Source organism: Mastigoproctus giganteus, chromosome 10 (assembly GCF_048544385.1).
Source record: "Mastigoproctus giganteus isolate SK-2022 chromosome 10, ASM4854438v1, whole genome shotgun sequence".
Lineage (NCBI taxonomy): Eukaryota > Metazoa > Arthropoda > Arachnida > Uropygi > Thelyphonidae > Mastigoproctus > Mastigoproctus giganteus.
This window is the reverse complement of record NC_143584.1, coordinates 87334872-87351777: the sequence shown is the minus strand read 5'-3', so window position 1 is coordinate 87351777 and position 16906 is coordinate 87334872. Positions and strand designations below refer to the sequence as shown.

At 37.6% G+C, this 16906-nt stretch overlaps 1 protein-coding gene across 1 annotated transcript in view; it reads left to right on the top strand.

Annotated features, from left to right (window-relative positions):
• Positions 1–11142: 11142 nt before the first annotated feature.
• The window catches only part of LOC150079138 (large ribosomal subunit protein uL1-like), a 32592-nt gene continuing 26828 nt past the window's right edge, over positions 11143–16906 (top strand). The window contains exon 1 of the mRNA XM_090382967.1: positions 11143–11257. Within this exon, the coding sequence (XP_090239093.1) occupies positions 11143–11257 (115 nt within the window). The remainder of the gene's footprint in view (positions 11258–16906) is intronic.

Sequence of the window (16906 nt, the reverse complement as noted above, 5' to 3'; positions counted from 1 at the left end):
GCAAAATTCTTGGATAATTATAATTTCGATTATAATTATAATCCAAAGGAACTTCCCAGAGTCCAGAGATGTCCTCATAATTATATGAGGACATCTCTGTACTCGGGGAGATTCCTTTGGACTGGAGAAGTGCCAACTTGTCGTCAATACATAAAGGCAGTTCTAAGAGTGATGTTAGCAACTGCAGACCGGTTAGTCTGACTTCAGTAGTAGAAAAAAATCTTAGAGGCGATGATTAAGAATGAAATCCAGAAACATTTAGAAACAACAAACAAAACACGCATAGATCAGGAATAATTCACAGAGAGAGCTTTGCTCAGTTAGCCATTGAAATGGCTAACTGAGCTCCATTTGAAGAATTCCTTCAGTCACTGATCGAATTTGAATCCAGACTATACATATGGCATTCCGTAGGACACACGACTTAGTTTTGTTAAGGAAAAATCATGTTTAACTAACTTAGTAGGCTATTTGATCATGACGAATTCATGATCTGGATGTAGGGATAAATTTCGACAGTCTATTTGGATTTTAGTAAAGCATTGACTCGGACTCTCATTATAGTTTACTGTGTAACCTTGAACAGGTTGAGATTACTGGTAAGATTCTAAGATGGATTACTGGGTGGCTGCAGGGCAAAAGGTTATAATTAACGGATATTCTTCAGATTGGTGTTACGTCAGGAGTGAGGTGCGTCAAGGATCGGTTCTTGTACCACTGTTATTTCTCATTTTCATAAATGAGATGGACGAAGAGATTGAAGTCATGTTATCAAAATCTGCAAACGATTTAAAGATTGGTAGAGTCGTTAATAATCAGCGCCAAGCAGCACTCCTTCAGGATGACATCATTGACATGAACAGGCTTCAGGAATGGTCAGAATAGCGGCAGATAAGTTTAATGGAGCAAAATGCAAGGTCTTACATTTGGGGAAGAGCAACCCCAAAATAAATTATACACTTGGTGCATTTGAATTACAAACAGTAGACGAAGAAGAAAGGGAACTGGGAGTAACAACAAACAAAACACACCTAGATCAGGAATAATTCCGTCAGCTTGAATTGGGTAACTGAGCTCCATTTGAAGAATTCCTTCAGTCACTGACGGAATTTGAATCCAGAACTCTTCAAATTACTGAAAGTGGAAACCGACTATACTGTCACGAAGGACTGCGTTATGGGTGAAATCACCCATAATGTATCAAAGGAACGTTTAGACATAGCTATTGTAGTCATAAGAAAAGGAAGAGGAGTTGAGTATGACCTTTCTGGAATTTTTAAAGAATTTTTTCAATTCTTTAAATAAAAATTTTTAAATAAAAGAATATAAAAGAACAAATCCTCGATATAACAAACCCTCATTTAAAAGAATAACTCAGAACCGTTGCGGCGCCTCTATCTCTAATACGGTAGTCACTTTTTGAGCATCTGAAAATAAAAATCAGTTAGGAAGCCACCAAAAATCCTACTACAAGATTACAATTCAATTACCTTAAAGAGCTAAGTTTTGATAAATCCTACTAAGTTATAATCTAATATACTGAAGCGTTTCTTTGCCTGTGGTCTTTGCGCGTTCAAAAACATGAAGTTTATCATACCCTGTAGCCGCGTGACCAAGTAGGAAGGTACAGCAGTACACGCGTTTGAGTTTATCACCGTATTATGTCTGTCTTGTGAACTCCTCTGACCCTGTGCGAGTGTTCTAGAGTACAAACAGAACATTTATTTTATTTCTTATTTGAAAATGGCCAATATCAGATATAACTACCTTTGTTAATCGTGCAAGTAAGTAGTAGAAGTAAATGCGGTTCCCAGAGCCTGGAAGGATTTCTGAGGTGGCCCACAGAGTTCAGAAGGTTGAAAAACACTAATATAGGTATGCGAATATTTTGAGCGTCTCAATAATGCATTAATGTACAATAGTTAACGTAGAATTTACAGAAGTCAACAGTTTTCAAAATAATAATGTTAGCTCATTGCGTACTTGGAAAATGAGTATCCAGCAAAAGAGATTGTAGATCTATATTAAGGGATAAATGCCCCCGTAACACTCAATGGTGCTCGTTCTTCGAGGTAATGAACCCAAATGTTTCAGGAAGGGTTGGGAGAGTTGCTGATTCGAAACTTACCTCCCAGAATCCAAAATATCCTCACAGGATCCAAGTCTATCGAGGGATTTTAATAGGAGAACCTTCATAACGTTGTTGGCAACACAAAAAAAATAGCAATAACTGTATATTTATCGTATGCACTGGTACTAAAGGACTAACGGACAAACACGAGCATCATGAGTACATTTTAAATGCAAATAAAAAATACTGTATTCGTTATTTATAATCGTCATTTGTAAACTGAGAGGATGATCTGAATAACCTGTCAGACCTGTTAACAAAGGCATCCACAAACTTGTACAAGGCGCGAATTGAACAATCAGGTAAAAACAGCGGCGTAGATACGGTCTTTGGCACCCGGGGCGGATCCTTCTGGTGTCACCCCCTAAATAAAGTTATCAACTTAAAAAATTCTAAAAACTAACTTAATTGATCTTAAATCACAGAAAACTAAGGAACATTTTGCAAGGAACGTTAAAAATTCAGTGAATAAAGTATAATGTAGTTACTGTACATAGTGTTTGATATAACAACAAAAAGAGATACAAAATGTGAAAATCAATAACAGAAGAGATTTAGTTTCCATTTTCGTATCCTTATTTCGGCAAATATATCGATAACCTCATCAATATAAATCTCATCAAGATAACTGGCATTTTCTGATTAATCTTAATTCGGAAAGGCTTTCACAAGAAACTATAGCTACACATACTGTTAAAAAGAACCTTAAACATAATAATAAATTTGGCATAGATTCCGAAAAATTCCACTTTATAATAAACTCTACAAACTGCAAAGCTGGCCACTGTTTTTCTTCCTCAGGGTCGGCTCCAAAATTTGTTAAACCCTGTTGTGAGCCCTATTTGTTATTTCTTTACCTCCAAAGGTTAAAAACAATACAGATATTACTGAAAGTGAGTATAATATAAAAGTTACATTTTTAAATAACGTCCTATGTTCGATATCAAACAAAACATACACATTAAGAAAGAAGAATACGATCTATTTCTAGCAATTTTCAAGTCGACTCGCGCAAGCGCTCTTGGAGTGACCACAATGTGGGTAACTAGACATTAAGATAGCGGTAGGCTCGTTGATAGAAATGCGGAAAAGACGCGGCTGATATTATTACTTAGACCATCTAAGCGCGGGGCCCTGCTCGACAGAATCGGTTGAATGCTTGTGGCAGGCCCTGTGCTTCCTCGACAGTTATTTTTGCAGCTTGTAAGTGACGTCTTAGTCTGCCAATTTCTAATACAATTTCTTCATTACGAAATTCATGGAAAATTTCGGTCAGCTTTGAAATATGCGTTTCACATTCTTCTTTCTTCGCAACAACCAACTTATACGGTTGAATACAGCCAAATCTACTTGCAGGGATGTCTCTCCTAACATATGCATTTCTTTGTCTGCTGGCCAATCAAATTTTTACTAACGTTCCTGCTAATATTTTCATGAAACAGCAAGAGTTGGGATGGTCATGAATAATAATAACAGCCGCACTGATTATGATGTATTAAAAACTTCATTCAAAAAAAAAAAAAAAAACACCCTAACCTCAAATTCACCATTACACGAATTAATGAAAATAAGAATTTATGTAACAGTCAGTTTCGTAGGCATTTTATTTTATTTATTTAATTTACTTATTTTTTTTTTTCGTGTGGTTATGCATAAGTGATATGGATATGTACCTACGATTTTTTCAGAAATACAAATTTATTAGTTTTTACGATATGCCTTGATCTTTAAATTTTTATTTGTATGGTGTCCCTACGTTTAAGTTTCTGTAAACAGCAATTTTATCTATATACACTTCCACGAAATCTGTAATAAATTCTTTTTAACCTCAATACACAAAACTAGAAACAAAATATGAACTGCGCGTTAGATTTCGTTGTTTTCGTAACGATCCACGTTATCGCTCTTTGACAGATGACAAAACATTCACCATTAACTATTAACCCGAATCAGACAGCAATTGAAATAAAGGGCGGGGAGGAGCAGGGTGATGAATACACCACCACAGAAATCAACAGCCGGTGAAGCGTTTAATGAACTTCAGGTTTCTACTAAATAGGTCGAATCGCGAGAAAAACAGAATGAAGGCAATTTACCGTCTGAACAAAATCCTGCGCTTTCAAGCAGCGGAACATTGACAATTATTTTTCAAATTGTATAAGCGCGTGCGGTATATAAAGTATTTAAATTTCTCATAGTAATTTTTCCTGCTTCCTTTTCATATACAAATGTTTTATATGTAAAGCAGTTTGAATCGACCACCCAAAACACTCTGTCCCAATCTTCCAGATAATTACCTAGATTCTACTTTATCCACAAGAGGAAATCCTATGTTGCATATTATATTTGATACATTGACTTAAGGATAATACATTGACTTAATGACTTAAGGATAAACTATGAAGCGCAATCCCATAAATCTTTGCAACTAGTGATAGGCAGGTCTAGCTCTGCCCACCGGTTGCCTACGTAGATTGATATTCATCGCGATTTTGCGTTACAAAGAACGTAATCTCTCAAACTACTAAAGCCGGCAGGAGTACCATGTACAGGCTCGCAAAGCTGACCTTATGTTTATCGTACACTAAAATTTGCGATACTTCTCCCTCCCTTACGGCTTTCATATTCGGTTCGTCAAAAATGGTTAGATTACTTTACGCCACCAATTCGGGACAGATTCAAGAGAAGAACGGTATCTAATCTTTAGTGTACGGCAGTGTTTCTCAATCTTTTTACTCTCGTGGCACATTTTCCAAAGAAGAAAAATTTCGCGGCACACCTACGTAGTCATAGAAGAAATTTCTAAATTAAATAAATAGAACGAAAAATAATATTAACAATTTTTTTATTTATACTTATATTATATTTGTGTTATGCAAACAATTCTTACAACCAAAATAAAATATTCGGACAATGATGTTAAAATAAAAACGACGCTAGTTTTTTTTTTAAGATTTCGCGGCACACTTGGAAAATTTTGCGGCACACCCTTTGAGAAACACTGGTGTACGGTATTGTCTACAGTCACCGTTTTTAGCTTGAATCCTTCCCGAATTAGTGGCGTAATCTAACTTAATCCTTTTTGACTAAACGAAAATGGAATCTACTAAAAAAATTACTGTTCTGTAACCTTCAGTACACAGCCTTTTAAGCATTTGTGAATGAGTGAAAGGCTAACTTGTCCATAATTAGTAGTCGCAAAGATCCATGAGCTACACTCGCCCATATTTCGTAATTGCAAAGATCCGTGGGATCGCGCCCGATATTCTGAAGTTTAACCAGGATAATACGTTCAGAAATAGATAATCACAAGACTGGGCTAGTAATATGCTAATAGTAATAGTCTTAACGCTGAAGTAGACTACATAACATTTAAAATGTAGAATCCACATAGAGAATGGACAAAGCATTGAAAATTCAAAGAAAATTCAAATATTCGTTATAAATGAACAACTTGCTAAGATCCATAAGCGACATATATTCAAATATAATTCAACGAAATCAAATATAAATACTACCAATATTAAAGTTTTCACCATTGAAACATTGGGATCTAGCCATATGACATAACAAGGTAACGTGGTCAAAGGGAAAGTTTATTTTTAGAGCACATTAAAGCGTTTCTTCAATGGGCGATAATACACTATAACTTATGCCGCCATAATTAGACAACAACTACCAACACATTTTTGAACGATTGAAATTTAGAGTAATGCAGAAAACACATACCTGACAACTTCGTCAACTTCAAACTTGAATAAAACGCGGCAAGCTTCTGACTGAAATACGTATTTGTAAAAATCCACAACCACAGCGGCGTTTCAAGTCCCTGAATGCAAACAAGAAAATGCAGCCTCCCTCCTACCTGTAAATGTTTCGACGATAATAATTTGCCGTTCTCGCAGCTGGCGTCTGGATGGGTCCTTTCTAAACACCGCTTTGAGAGCCCTATCCAAAGCAATGGTTCCAAAAATTTTGTAACTGAAGTCACACTTGGAGTTAAAAAAAAAAAACACTTGTCGTTTGTGAATCACTGATCTCGATTAAATAACGCACAGTAAAGTGGGGGAGGTGCGTAAACTGTGCATTTATAATTACTTGCTCACGAATGAATTTTCTTGTTCAAGCTATAAGAACAACAGGGAAGTTTTCAATAACTAGGTTAACTACTTCACGAATACATCCCAAATCGCACGCAAGAAAAACAACTGTCAACAGGAATGGATAGCGAACAGTTAACTCTTGAAGCCGAAACAAGTAAAACCGCTGGCTCTTCTCGGACCAACTACAAGAGCCAACAGTTGACTTATGCTAATTGCTGCTTTTCTGTGACTGCTCCTTAAAAGTAACAGTTACTTTTTCACAGTAGCGAAACGAGAGATATGAGGGTGCATTTGTTATCATTTTGTACAGTAATTATCATTTCAAATTATTAAAAATGTCCTATTATTATTTTTATTACATTCCACCTTAAAATACTATTAAAAAACAAAAGGAAGCAACTTAGTTCCATAAGTTTAACGAGCAGTTGATTCTTTTGTGCAATCAATCAATAAATATAACAGATATGCACGTTGATTTATTCATTAACAGAACAAAAACTTTGCGCTCCAATATGAATTTCTGGTTGCATTTCTGCTTTTATCAGTGACAAAATCACTGAAAAATTACAGAATGTGGAAGGTTTATTGCATAAGCGTTATCAGTTACACGCATGCGTACGTGCCGCTGGTAATCGTAAAAAAAAAAAAAAAAATGCACAATTTATGTAAATCAGCAGCGCACTTTCCGGATGTAGGTAGGCACCTCACGCTCCAAAATACAAGTAAAAATGAAATACTGATGGTTAAAAAATTATAACTTCCACATTAGCATGAAAATATCGTTACTGTCTTGAAAGAAAGTTAAAATACGATCAGCATCCAAAATACCTGAATAAATTACTGATTCAGTTTTTTCAGAATTGCCCAATATTGATATGAACTGTTTAAGGGGTCTAGTCGAATCAAAAACAACAGTACACGAAGTGATTGCCGCTAAAAGAGGGATTACACATTACTAATTGAAAACAATTACATAAATGACTTACTTTTTCTGAGGTTTCTTTATTTTGTCGTCTATTGATGATGTCCGCGCACAGATTTCCCCATGGGAAAAAAGAAATCGAATTTTTATTGGTCCGATTTAAATGAGATTTTAGAAGGCTCGACAAATCTTTCTAAAAGAACCAAATATTAATTTCATGAAAATCCGCATGTTCAAGTTCCCCATTAAAAAGTACCACTGACCAAATCCCACGTCATCGTCATTTTGACGTAAATAATGCATTGTAAAATTTTGGTATGCACTTCTTGAACACGGTATAGAAGTTTTTAATATTTGAGGTACGTTATTTGAAAATTGAACGCGCCTGAAATGTAAAGCAATGCATATATTATCTAGCTTGAATTTTAAATATGAGATTAATGGAAAGTTGATTAATGGGATTAATGGGGAAACTACGAGAAATTTGCAAAAACAAAGAGAATCCCTAACAACTTGAAAAAACGCTTCCACGTGACTTGGGAGGCTTTCAAAGAATGGGCAGATCACATCTTTAGAGAGTAATATACCACCTTGCTCAAGCCAATCTCTTAACCCAATGACCAATCGGACTTCCCTGGAGAAGCTATCCATCTCTAGCAGATAAATAGCAGCGGTTATCAGGGGCCTACCAAACAACTGCACCACAGGCCCTGACAAATTTCCTCTTTTCGTTATTAAGATATGTAGCCTTTATTGGTGGACTTCCTATCGCATACTTTCAACAGAATTATTGAAACAGCCACTCTCCCTAAAGTCTGGAAAACATACCGCACAAAACCAATACCTAAAACCCATAGCCTAAAACCTGGAAAGACTACAGACCTATTTCCATAGGATGCAAACGTTTAAAAATTTCTGAGAAATCCATACTCAAACAAATAAATAATCAGTGTTTTGGCCATCGTCCATCCTATCTTTGCTCAATCATCTAAAACAGGCCAAATAACCTCTTAGAGACAAGTTACAGAATCCAAACCGCCCTGAAGAGTAAAAGCTAAATGGATATCCTATTCCTGGACATCAAAGCCGCTTATGAAAGGATAGCAATTCAACTCCTCCTCCACTTCCTGAAATCTCACTGTTGCATTACAGGAAACTTTCTCACACTACTGCGAGAATTACTTACAGAGAGGCTCATAATAGTAAAACATGAAAATTTTAGCGTCAATTACACACTAAATAGAGGAATACCCCAATGAGTCTCGCAGAGAGGGGTGCTCTCTGCTACACTATTCGCAACAGCCTTCGATCCTTTCTTCTCTCGATCTGCAATAACATCCTAGCCTATGCGGACAACCTGTAAATGGTCTTCCCATCCAGCAATAATAATAGCGAGAATGACGTTGCTCATCAAGCCACACAGCAGTTAACTAATCTGGCCAACTTCCTCGCCTCGATTGGACTCAAAATTAACCCTCTTAAATCTGCTCAAATGTCCTTCTCTAGAAAGCATAAAATACATAACATCACCATTCTCTTAAATGGCCAACCCATCCAAAAAGTCGATCACTGCAAGGACCTGGGAATTACCTGGGACAACAAGTTATCCTTCACTCATCATTTCACTACCACAAGGAAGAAAACACTAGCCACCATCTGGCTCTCAAGACAAGATTTTGGCTGGGATTCATAATGTTCAACTGGTGAAGGAATACATTGTTAGGTGTGTTGTTCCGGTTGCCCTATACGCTTCGGCCATCTGATCGTCAGCTCCTGAAACGTACGTTAAAACCTTCCTAAACATAGAATATTGGATACTTAGGAGGCTTAACAAGATCTCCCAGTTCCCCTTCACTGTCCAGGGTCGTGAAAGAAGAACTGTTGCGCCATCTCTTAAATTAGTCATAAATGTAAACTGTAAAGGAGGATTCAATAAGCTTTAGGTAGCATAAGCTGTACTACCGTTTACTTTGCTCAAAGTTTACATTTGAGGATTCTCACCAAAGATAATGGCTAATTGTTTAGAAGGCACAAAGGACAAAAGTAAGATTTGAGAAAGACATTTGGATGATAAGTTAGGGGACAGATGTATGGGTTTAGTTAAAGATATGGAAACACGGGAAAATACAGTAGTTATGGAAACAAAGGACAATAAAATATTGTTGGGTGGAAAAGAGTGAGATTTTGATGTCAATGGGACATTGGTGAATGAGTTTTTCTCTCTCACAGCAGGGAATAATCAAGACATAGTGAAGGGAAGTAACGATTGCTTAGGATCTTCAAATGACAAGGTTGTTCTAGATGCAATCTGTTCAGGCAAATTGAATAATCTTGGTGAAATTAGTGGAGTTATAAATAGCGAAAGAGATATGACTGGATTTGGGGATGAGGAAGTTGATAATGGAGAGGATGAATATAGTGAAATCTACATGTCTGTGGCGAGTCATGAGAAAATAACAGATGCAATATCCGCTGGAACAATGCAAAGAAGTTCTGGAAAGGGTAGCCCAAAGAACGTTAAGAATAAAACCGATGGAACATTAACTAAACTAGATATTGAAGAGGAAAGCAGAAGTGAAGGTTTGCAGATAACTGATGACTTGGAGATGGTTACTCCATTATCTTCCAGAAGTCGGTCTCCCGGTTTTTTTAGAGCAGTTAGGCTTCGAAATATATCTAATAGAATGGATGACAGTTCAAAGGGCATCCCCACCTCGCGGAGCACGACTAGGTCGTCATGTAGTAGATCCCCCTCAACCTAGGAAAAGTGCCAAAGGTAAACGTGTGCAACGTTCCAAAGTAAGTAACAGCTTGAAAAATACTCTGCACAATGTTCAGAAGGATCTTGACTTAGCCAAGGCAATAGGAATTTGGAGAAGTTGATGAAATGCACACCAACTGTTTCCCTTGGTTTGTCTCCATGCGATGAAACACAGAGTATGCTAGATCAAGAGGATTTTTACCTGGATCGTGTGGGGGAACCTGTAGATTTAGCTGAGAAAATATCTTTTAAAACATTTAGTAAGCTTTCTCTCTGCCTGCGCAAAGGTCAGGAGGAACTTCTTTTTCAGGAGAAAAAAAGTGTTGGTATGAGGATTGTAAATGGGGTACTTTCAAGATGGCGCACACTTGAAAGTGCTCTACATGATGTTGGAATTGAAAATGAACGTCTAAAGGAGAAGGTCACTGGCTTAGAGAGGGTACTAGATGTGAATGAAAAACAACTGAGAGGAAGACCGGCTTACTAAGGAACTGTTTAATGCTTCCTTGTTGGGAGCAGAAAATAAATGCTTAAAGGATAACATTACATCCTTAGAGGTGAAATTGGAGGAATACAAACAAAAAATTGAAGGAATGAAAAATAAAGATAATAATATGGTAAGAGAACTATATAGTAAGGTAATACAGCATAGAACACCTCACAATCAGGTGAACATCGAGGGACGAGGGCAAACTAAGGGCAGAAAGGAAAGTCAGGTGTGCTTGTCTTCCTCGTCATTGGATGGGACAGGAGGACATGTTCTGATAGTGAAAGCAGCTGAGGGATCAAGATTGAAAAATGATGATGAGGTGCGTTTAGTAGTAACTAAAGAGCTTAAAAGCAGCTTAAAGAAAATTAGGATAAGGAGGCTTCGGAAGATTAGGGATAATGGTGTGGTATTGGAGATGCAAATAGGAAAGGAGCTATAAAAGGTAACGGAACGCGAGAGCATTAAACGATTGGGCGTGATTCTCTCGACTCCAAAAGAGCCAGGGTGAAAAATAATATTGTATGATGTGGAAAAAACGATCAACAAGGAAAACCTATTAGAAGACTTATACAACAAAAATTTACTAAATATGAACATCTCTAGAGAGGAAGTGAAGATGGAGATATTTTTCCGTTTTTGTAGTATTAATAAAGCAAAAACAGGAAATAATTGAGTCCTCCAGGTGTCAAGGCGTATTAGAAGTCATTTTTTACTGGTAGGATTTTCATTGGCTTCATGTCGTATAAGTTCAATGACTTTCATTTAGTTACTTTGTGCTACAATTGTCAGGCATTTGGTCATACAGCCAGAACAGTTTATCGCACAGACCCTGTCTGCAGTCACTGTGCAGGTATAGGACACTCCTACACATTCTGTACTCATCAGCGAGAACAACCGATCTGTTTCAATTGTAAGGCAAAAAATCGAGCTGCAAATCATTCTGTAAGGAGTAAACAGTGTCCAGAATACTTGAATGTACTTAAGTTGGTCAAAGAAAGAGCACGGAAATTTGATAACGTTAATGGGAAATATTGATAACCACTTAATTCTTAATCAGTTCAATGCAAAATCGAATGGTAACCTACGTATACTACAGATTAATGCTTAGAGATCAAAATCAGTGGCTGATGAAGTTAGACTAGTGTGCAGCAGAGAGAATATTGATATAGCCTGCATACAGGAACCATAGTGAAAGGTCGGCCTACAGGATATCTACTTTCAGCACGTGTACTCTGTGCAAATGAACTAGACTTAAGAGCTGCAATTGTAATGTTTAATAAGGACATAGTTATTACTGTTATAAATTCGTTTTGATCTTCACAGATGGTGTGCATAGGGGTAGAGTCAGATCTTGCATCATTCTATCTATGTTATATGTATTGTCATCATTCAACAGACATTAATTTCTACATCAGGTACATGGAACTGGTTCACAATCGCTTGGGTAGTAATTCAGTAATATTTGCGACGGATTCTAACGCAAGATCAGCATCGTGGTTTGATAGAATTACAAATGATCGTGGTCGTCAACTAGATGAATTCTTGGCTTGTTGTGGATTGTTTAGACAAAATCTACCAAGTTTAGATAGTACTTAGTACTTTCTTCACTGTTAATGGAGAATCAAATATTGACTTGACAATCTGTAACGTAAGGGCAGCTGGTATCGTGGACGATTGGCTATTAAGAGCAGACTGGGTCAGCTCTGATCATCGGGCCATTGTATTTTCTGTCAGGGACATAAAAAAACTAGCTCCGTCTCAGGAACAGTTACAACGATTTGCTATCGAAAATGCAAAGTGGAATAGGCTTGACGAATATATTCATGTCCGACTTGGGAATCTGGGTATTTGGGCATTCAATCAGATGTCTGGAGAGAATGCAGTGGAGTTACTTCAGCGCTCTCTCTTTGAGGCTTCCATCACATCATTGAAGCAAAAGAACTGTAATAGGATTCCAGTTAAATGATGGTCTGGTGAGTTAAGACAACTTCGGAAGCAGGTTCATAAAACGTGGAAAAGGTAACAAAGAAGTAAGCGTAACAATGGGGAGGAGGAAGTTAATGTACTTAAAGTAGAGTATCAGAGGAAACGGAGTGCATACGTGCGTATGATATTTAAATCAAAATTAACTGCCTGGAGAACGTTGGTTAGAACAGTGGGCAATGAGAACCCATGTGGAATTGTATATAAGCTATGTACTGGCAAGACTAAAATATATATAATGGAATTACAGCATACTCTATTGAAGGTGTTGACCAGGAAAGTACGAGTTGGAGAGAAAGTATGTCTGCGATTTTGGATCATCTGATTGGAGATACTATTTCTGAGCAAGACGATGAGGAACAGATGTTGATGAAAAGGCTTAATTATGCTTACTCTGGGGTACATGACGAGGATCCCTTTAGCCTGATTGAACTCTGTGATGCAGTACAACGCATAAGGAACAATGAATGCCCAGAAATGGATCTCATTGAAGGAGAGGTCATTAAACGGGCTCATCGACTGATACCAGGGATCCTTCTTGAAGCTTTTAATAGCTGCCTGCGTGACGGAGCCTTTCCATCACCATGGAAGGATGCCCTATTAAAGCTGATACTGAAGGGACCATCTAGGCCACGATCTTATCGACTTATTGCCCTCCTCCCTGGATTAGGAAAGGTGTTTGAAAGGATGCTGGCGAGACGGATTACTGACTATACTGAAAAAAACTTAGGCTGGTCTGGCAGACAATATGGTTTTACTCCAGGTCATGGAACAGAAGATGCGCTTCGGGCATTGCGAAACTATATATTAGGCTGGAACAGTACGTATCTCCTTGGAATCTTTATTGACTTTGAGAGAGCTTTTGACTCCATTCTATGGAGCAGCGTTCTTATGATTTTGAGACTTGCAGGCTGTTCAACTAAGATCTTTAGGGTGGTAAAAGACTACTTCACGAACCGTACAGTGATTGTTAAGTCGTCGGTTGATTCTATTGTACGAGAGCTGACCTGGGGATGCCCACAAGGATCGGTTTTTGGACCACTAATGTGTAACCTAGTTTTGGAGGACTCGTTGCGTAGGGACTTCGAGCATACAGAGATGGTGGCATATGCCGATGATCTTGTGTTGCTTATTAAAGGAAATACACGGATGCAACTAGAAACCAGGTCACAGCAGGTTTCGTTTGAACTTAATAACTGGTGTAGGTTACATAAACGGACTGTATCAGGAACCAAAACAAGGACAATGGTCTTTAAGGATAAATTTTCGAGTAGAAGACCCCCGGTTGTTAGAATGAATGGGTCGAGCAAGGCAATTAAAATATCTAGGCATTATGTTTGACGGATCTTTGACTTTCAACTCACATGTTACTTATCTATCAGAAAATGTGAGGAAATTTATTGGGATGATTACTCGAATCACTAGAGTTGGCTGGGGAATAAAAGGTAAGGCGCTGAACTTGCTATATGAATGTGTATTTATCCCCATGGTAACGTATAGTGCACCAATTTGGTTTGAACGTGTAAGTGGAAAAATATTTACTAGAAAGCTCAGTTCCATTCAAAGGGTAATGCTCCTTGGGATGTGCATGACATGCAGAACTGTGTCGACCCCAGCTTTGCAGATTGTGACTGTAAAATTGCCTATTGATCTGCATTTATTGTATTGTGCATTGGCTTACTTCATCCGCCGTGGCATTCCCTGTTCTTTTCTGAATATACAGGTGGACATTTTGGCAGATCCCAGGAAGGAAAGGACAAGAATCTGGGATGCTTTGGTAAAAGTCTGGCAAGAGCGTTGGAGTGTTTGTGATAAAGGACAGATTACACAAAAATATTTCCCAGATTTAAGAAATGCAGCCTCGATAAAATTCAAATGGTTTGCCCCAAACTTACAAACTATATTCTTATTAACTGATCATGGTTCGATTAATGCAAAGTAGCATGATTTAGGAATTAATGAAAGATCTAGTTGCCATTGTGGTGAAAGAGAATCATGGGAACATATTATGTACAACTGTGAGGAGTACTGCGATATACGAATTGAATTGGTATCTCGGGTTAGTAATCTCAATCTTATGGCAGAAGGCTGCGAGACAATTCTAGTTGATAAACAGGAGAACGTCTTGGCTTTCCAAGCCTTTGCAACTGCAATATTTCTTAGGCGGAAGACTCTTCTGCATCTGGGAGCCTTGGATTTGTAATGCGGTATGGTGTATGCCGAATTACCTAGAATTCTGTGAAATCGTGGAGGCGTGAGTCTACTATATCCACTGCAACTCCAGCTCCTTGTGCTCAATTACGTAAAGTTCTGTGAAATCGTGGAGGCTTGAGTCTGCTATATCCACTGCAGCTCCAGCTCCTTGTGCTAGCATTTCTGCTCTCGGCAGCTCCTGGCGCTGGTATTTCTCTTCTCGGCAGCTCCTAGCGCTGCTGGCTTTCCAGCAGACTGTGAACAGATGCAGATCTTTCCAATGAAGTTTGGACTTTGTCTGAAATTTAATTTTATGTATATTTTATTTTTTATGTAATTTGATTATTTTCAATTTGTCATATCAATCTTTTTGGTCATGGCAGGTTTTTTCCCTCCCTGTACTTGGGCAAACAGGAGAGGGACTATATAAGAGTACTGCTAAATTATGTGTAACCGACAGCGGGGTTGTCATTGGTTGGCTGGGACCGCTTTAAGTAATAAATATCAAACCAATATCAATGTATCCAGGGTCATTTTGTATGCAAATATGGAGTGGACACCTTGAATGTTTATTGTCACTTGGACAAATATTCATATCCTGCTCAAGCTATTGACAGGTAGATATGGTGCGCCAGTACTAACAGGCATCATCTCGCACCCACGAAGTCAGAGACAATCACACAGTCTGCAAATTAGGTCACTTCGCTCCAATCTAATCTCCTTGAAAAGTTTAAACAGGATATTTCCACTAAATACCATAGGAACTCTGAACCATTTTCAGGTTAACTGTGAAAAACTGTGCTCCAATAAAGCCTCCAGGAAGACTACCTACCAACAAAACAGAGTCACAACACTACTAGCTGGAACCCATCGCCTTCTAGTTACTGAGTTATGCTCTCATCAAGGCGTTCGAGTCCAAAGTTAATAATGTTTTAGTGCTGCGAATGCTGCTCTGTGAATACACCCAGAAATAAAGAACAATTTTTTGTATTAATATATATATATTTCCTTTATTTCTAAACTGTAAATATTTTTGTAAATTTATTCTTTGCATTATAAATATACCCCTCTGGCTTGAACGCCGTATAAGGGGCGATTGTAACTTGCAATCATCTGAATGAATAAATAAATAAAAACCTATAAACAGAATCAATGAATAAAAGATCTTTGGATTTTTTTTTTTTTTTTTGTTTATTCATCTGAACACAGAATGTGGATCTCTGTTATGTCAGATGGATCTTTTAGACTACAAGTTAGTAATATAATAAGATGCAGTTCGAATAAATTAAGATCCTTAAAGAAATGTTTAACTTAAGTGAATTTAATAAAATTTAACTTTAGAAAGCTTAAGAAGAGCATAATACTTATGCATTACCTGCTTAATGTTATGCTTGGAGTATTTATTCACCGTATTAAAAAAAAGCAGATAAAATGGCGATAGCAGGGACGATCCCATGTGTCCTGGACTCAACGCGGACTCTAGTGTCCCAGGTGATGCTCTTCCATTTCTGTTCGAGAATAGCATTGGGATCCTTTAGACCCCCATCTCGGATTCCTCGTTAAAGAGCAGGTGACTCCAATCTTCTGTATTCCCGCAGCTGCAGAGATCGGTGTGATGCAAGCGAAACTGAAAGAGTTTTTGATTGAGAGAGCCATGTCCAGTTACCAGAAAGGAAGTTTTCATAGTTAAAGAGTACCAGGCTTTAACCGATTTAGAGAGTAAGAAGGTCACATCAGGCAGGAATTTTCTTGTCGTCGCTCCAAGTGCGGTGGTGTCCCACCTGGTCTGCCAGATGCTATTTTAGGATCTTCATTTAAATTTAGCTGGATACCAAGTAATTCTGAAGGTCATATTTCAACTTTTTATTTATTAAACAGGAATTAAGCACAAGTACTTCTAAAAGTCCAGCTCTCGTATTACATAGATTATTTTCACCCGCTACACTGACAATTCTTGAATGTGATTAGTCGGGAAAAACATGTACATTCGATATTGATATCAAACGTACTGGGACCCCAAGAAACACTAATGTAAGTGATAAGCAAGCACAGTTTTAAAGTATAACGGGCCTTTTTTTCAGAGATCGGCAGTAAAATACAATAAATATTCTTGTTAACACCAATTAGAGAGGGAATGTAGTTTAAAAATTTTAAAACAGTAAAATAAATTCCATACAGAAAAGGACTTCGAAATTTTGAGGAACTAAAACAAACGGCACAGGAGAGACAAAGGTGGAACAGCTCATCAGAGGAACTGCCCAGTCACGATATTGAATTACTGATGATGATGATAATGACAGAAAAAGAAGAAAAACGTTAAAAA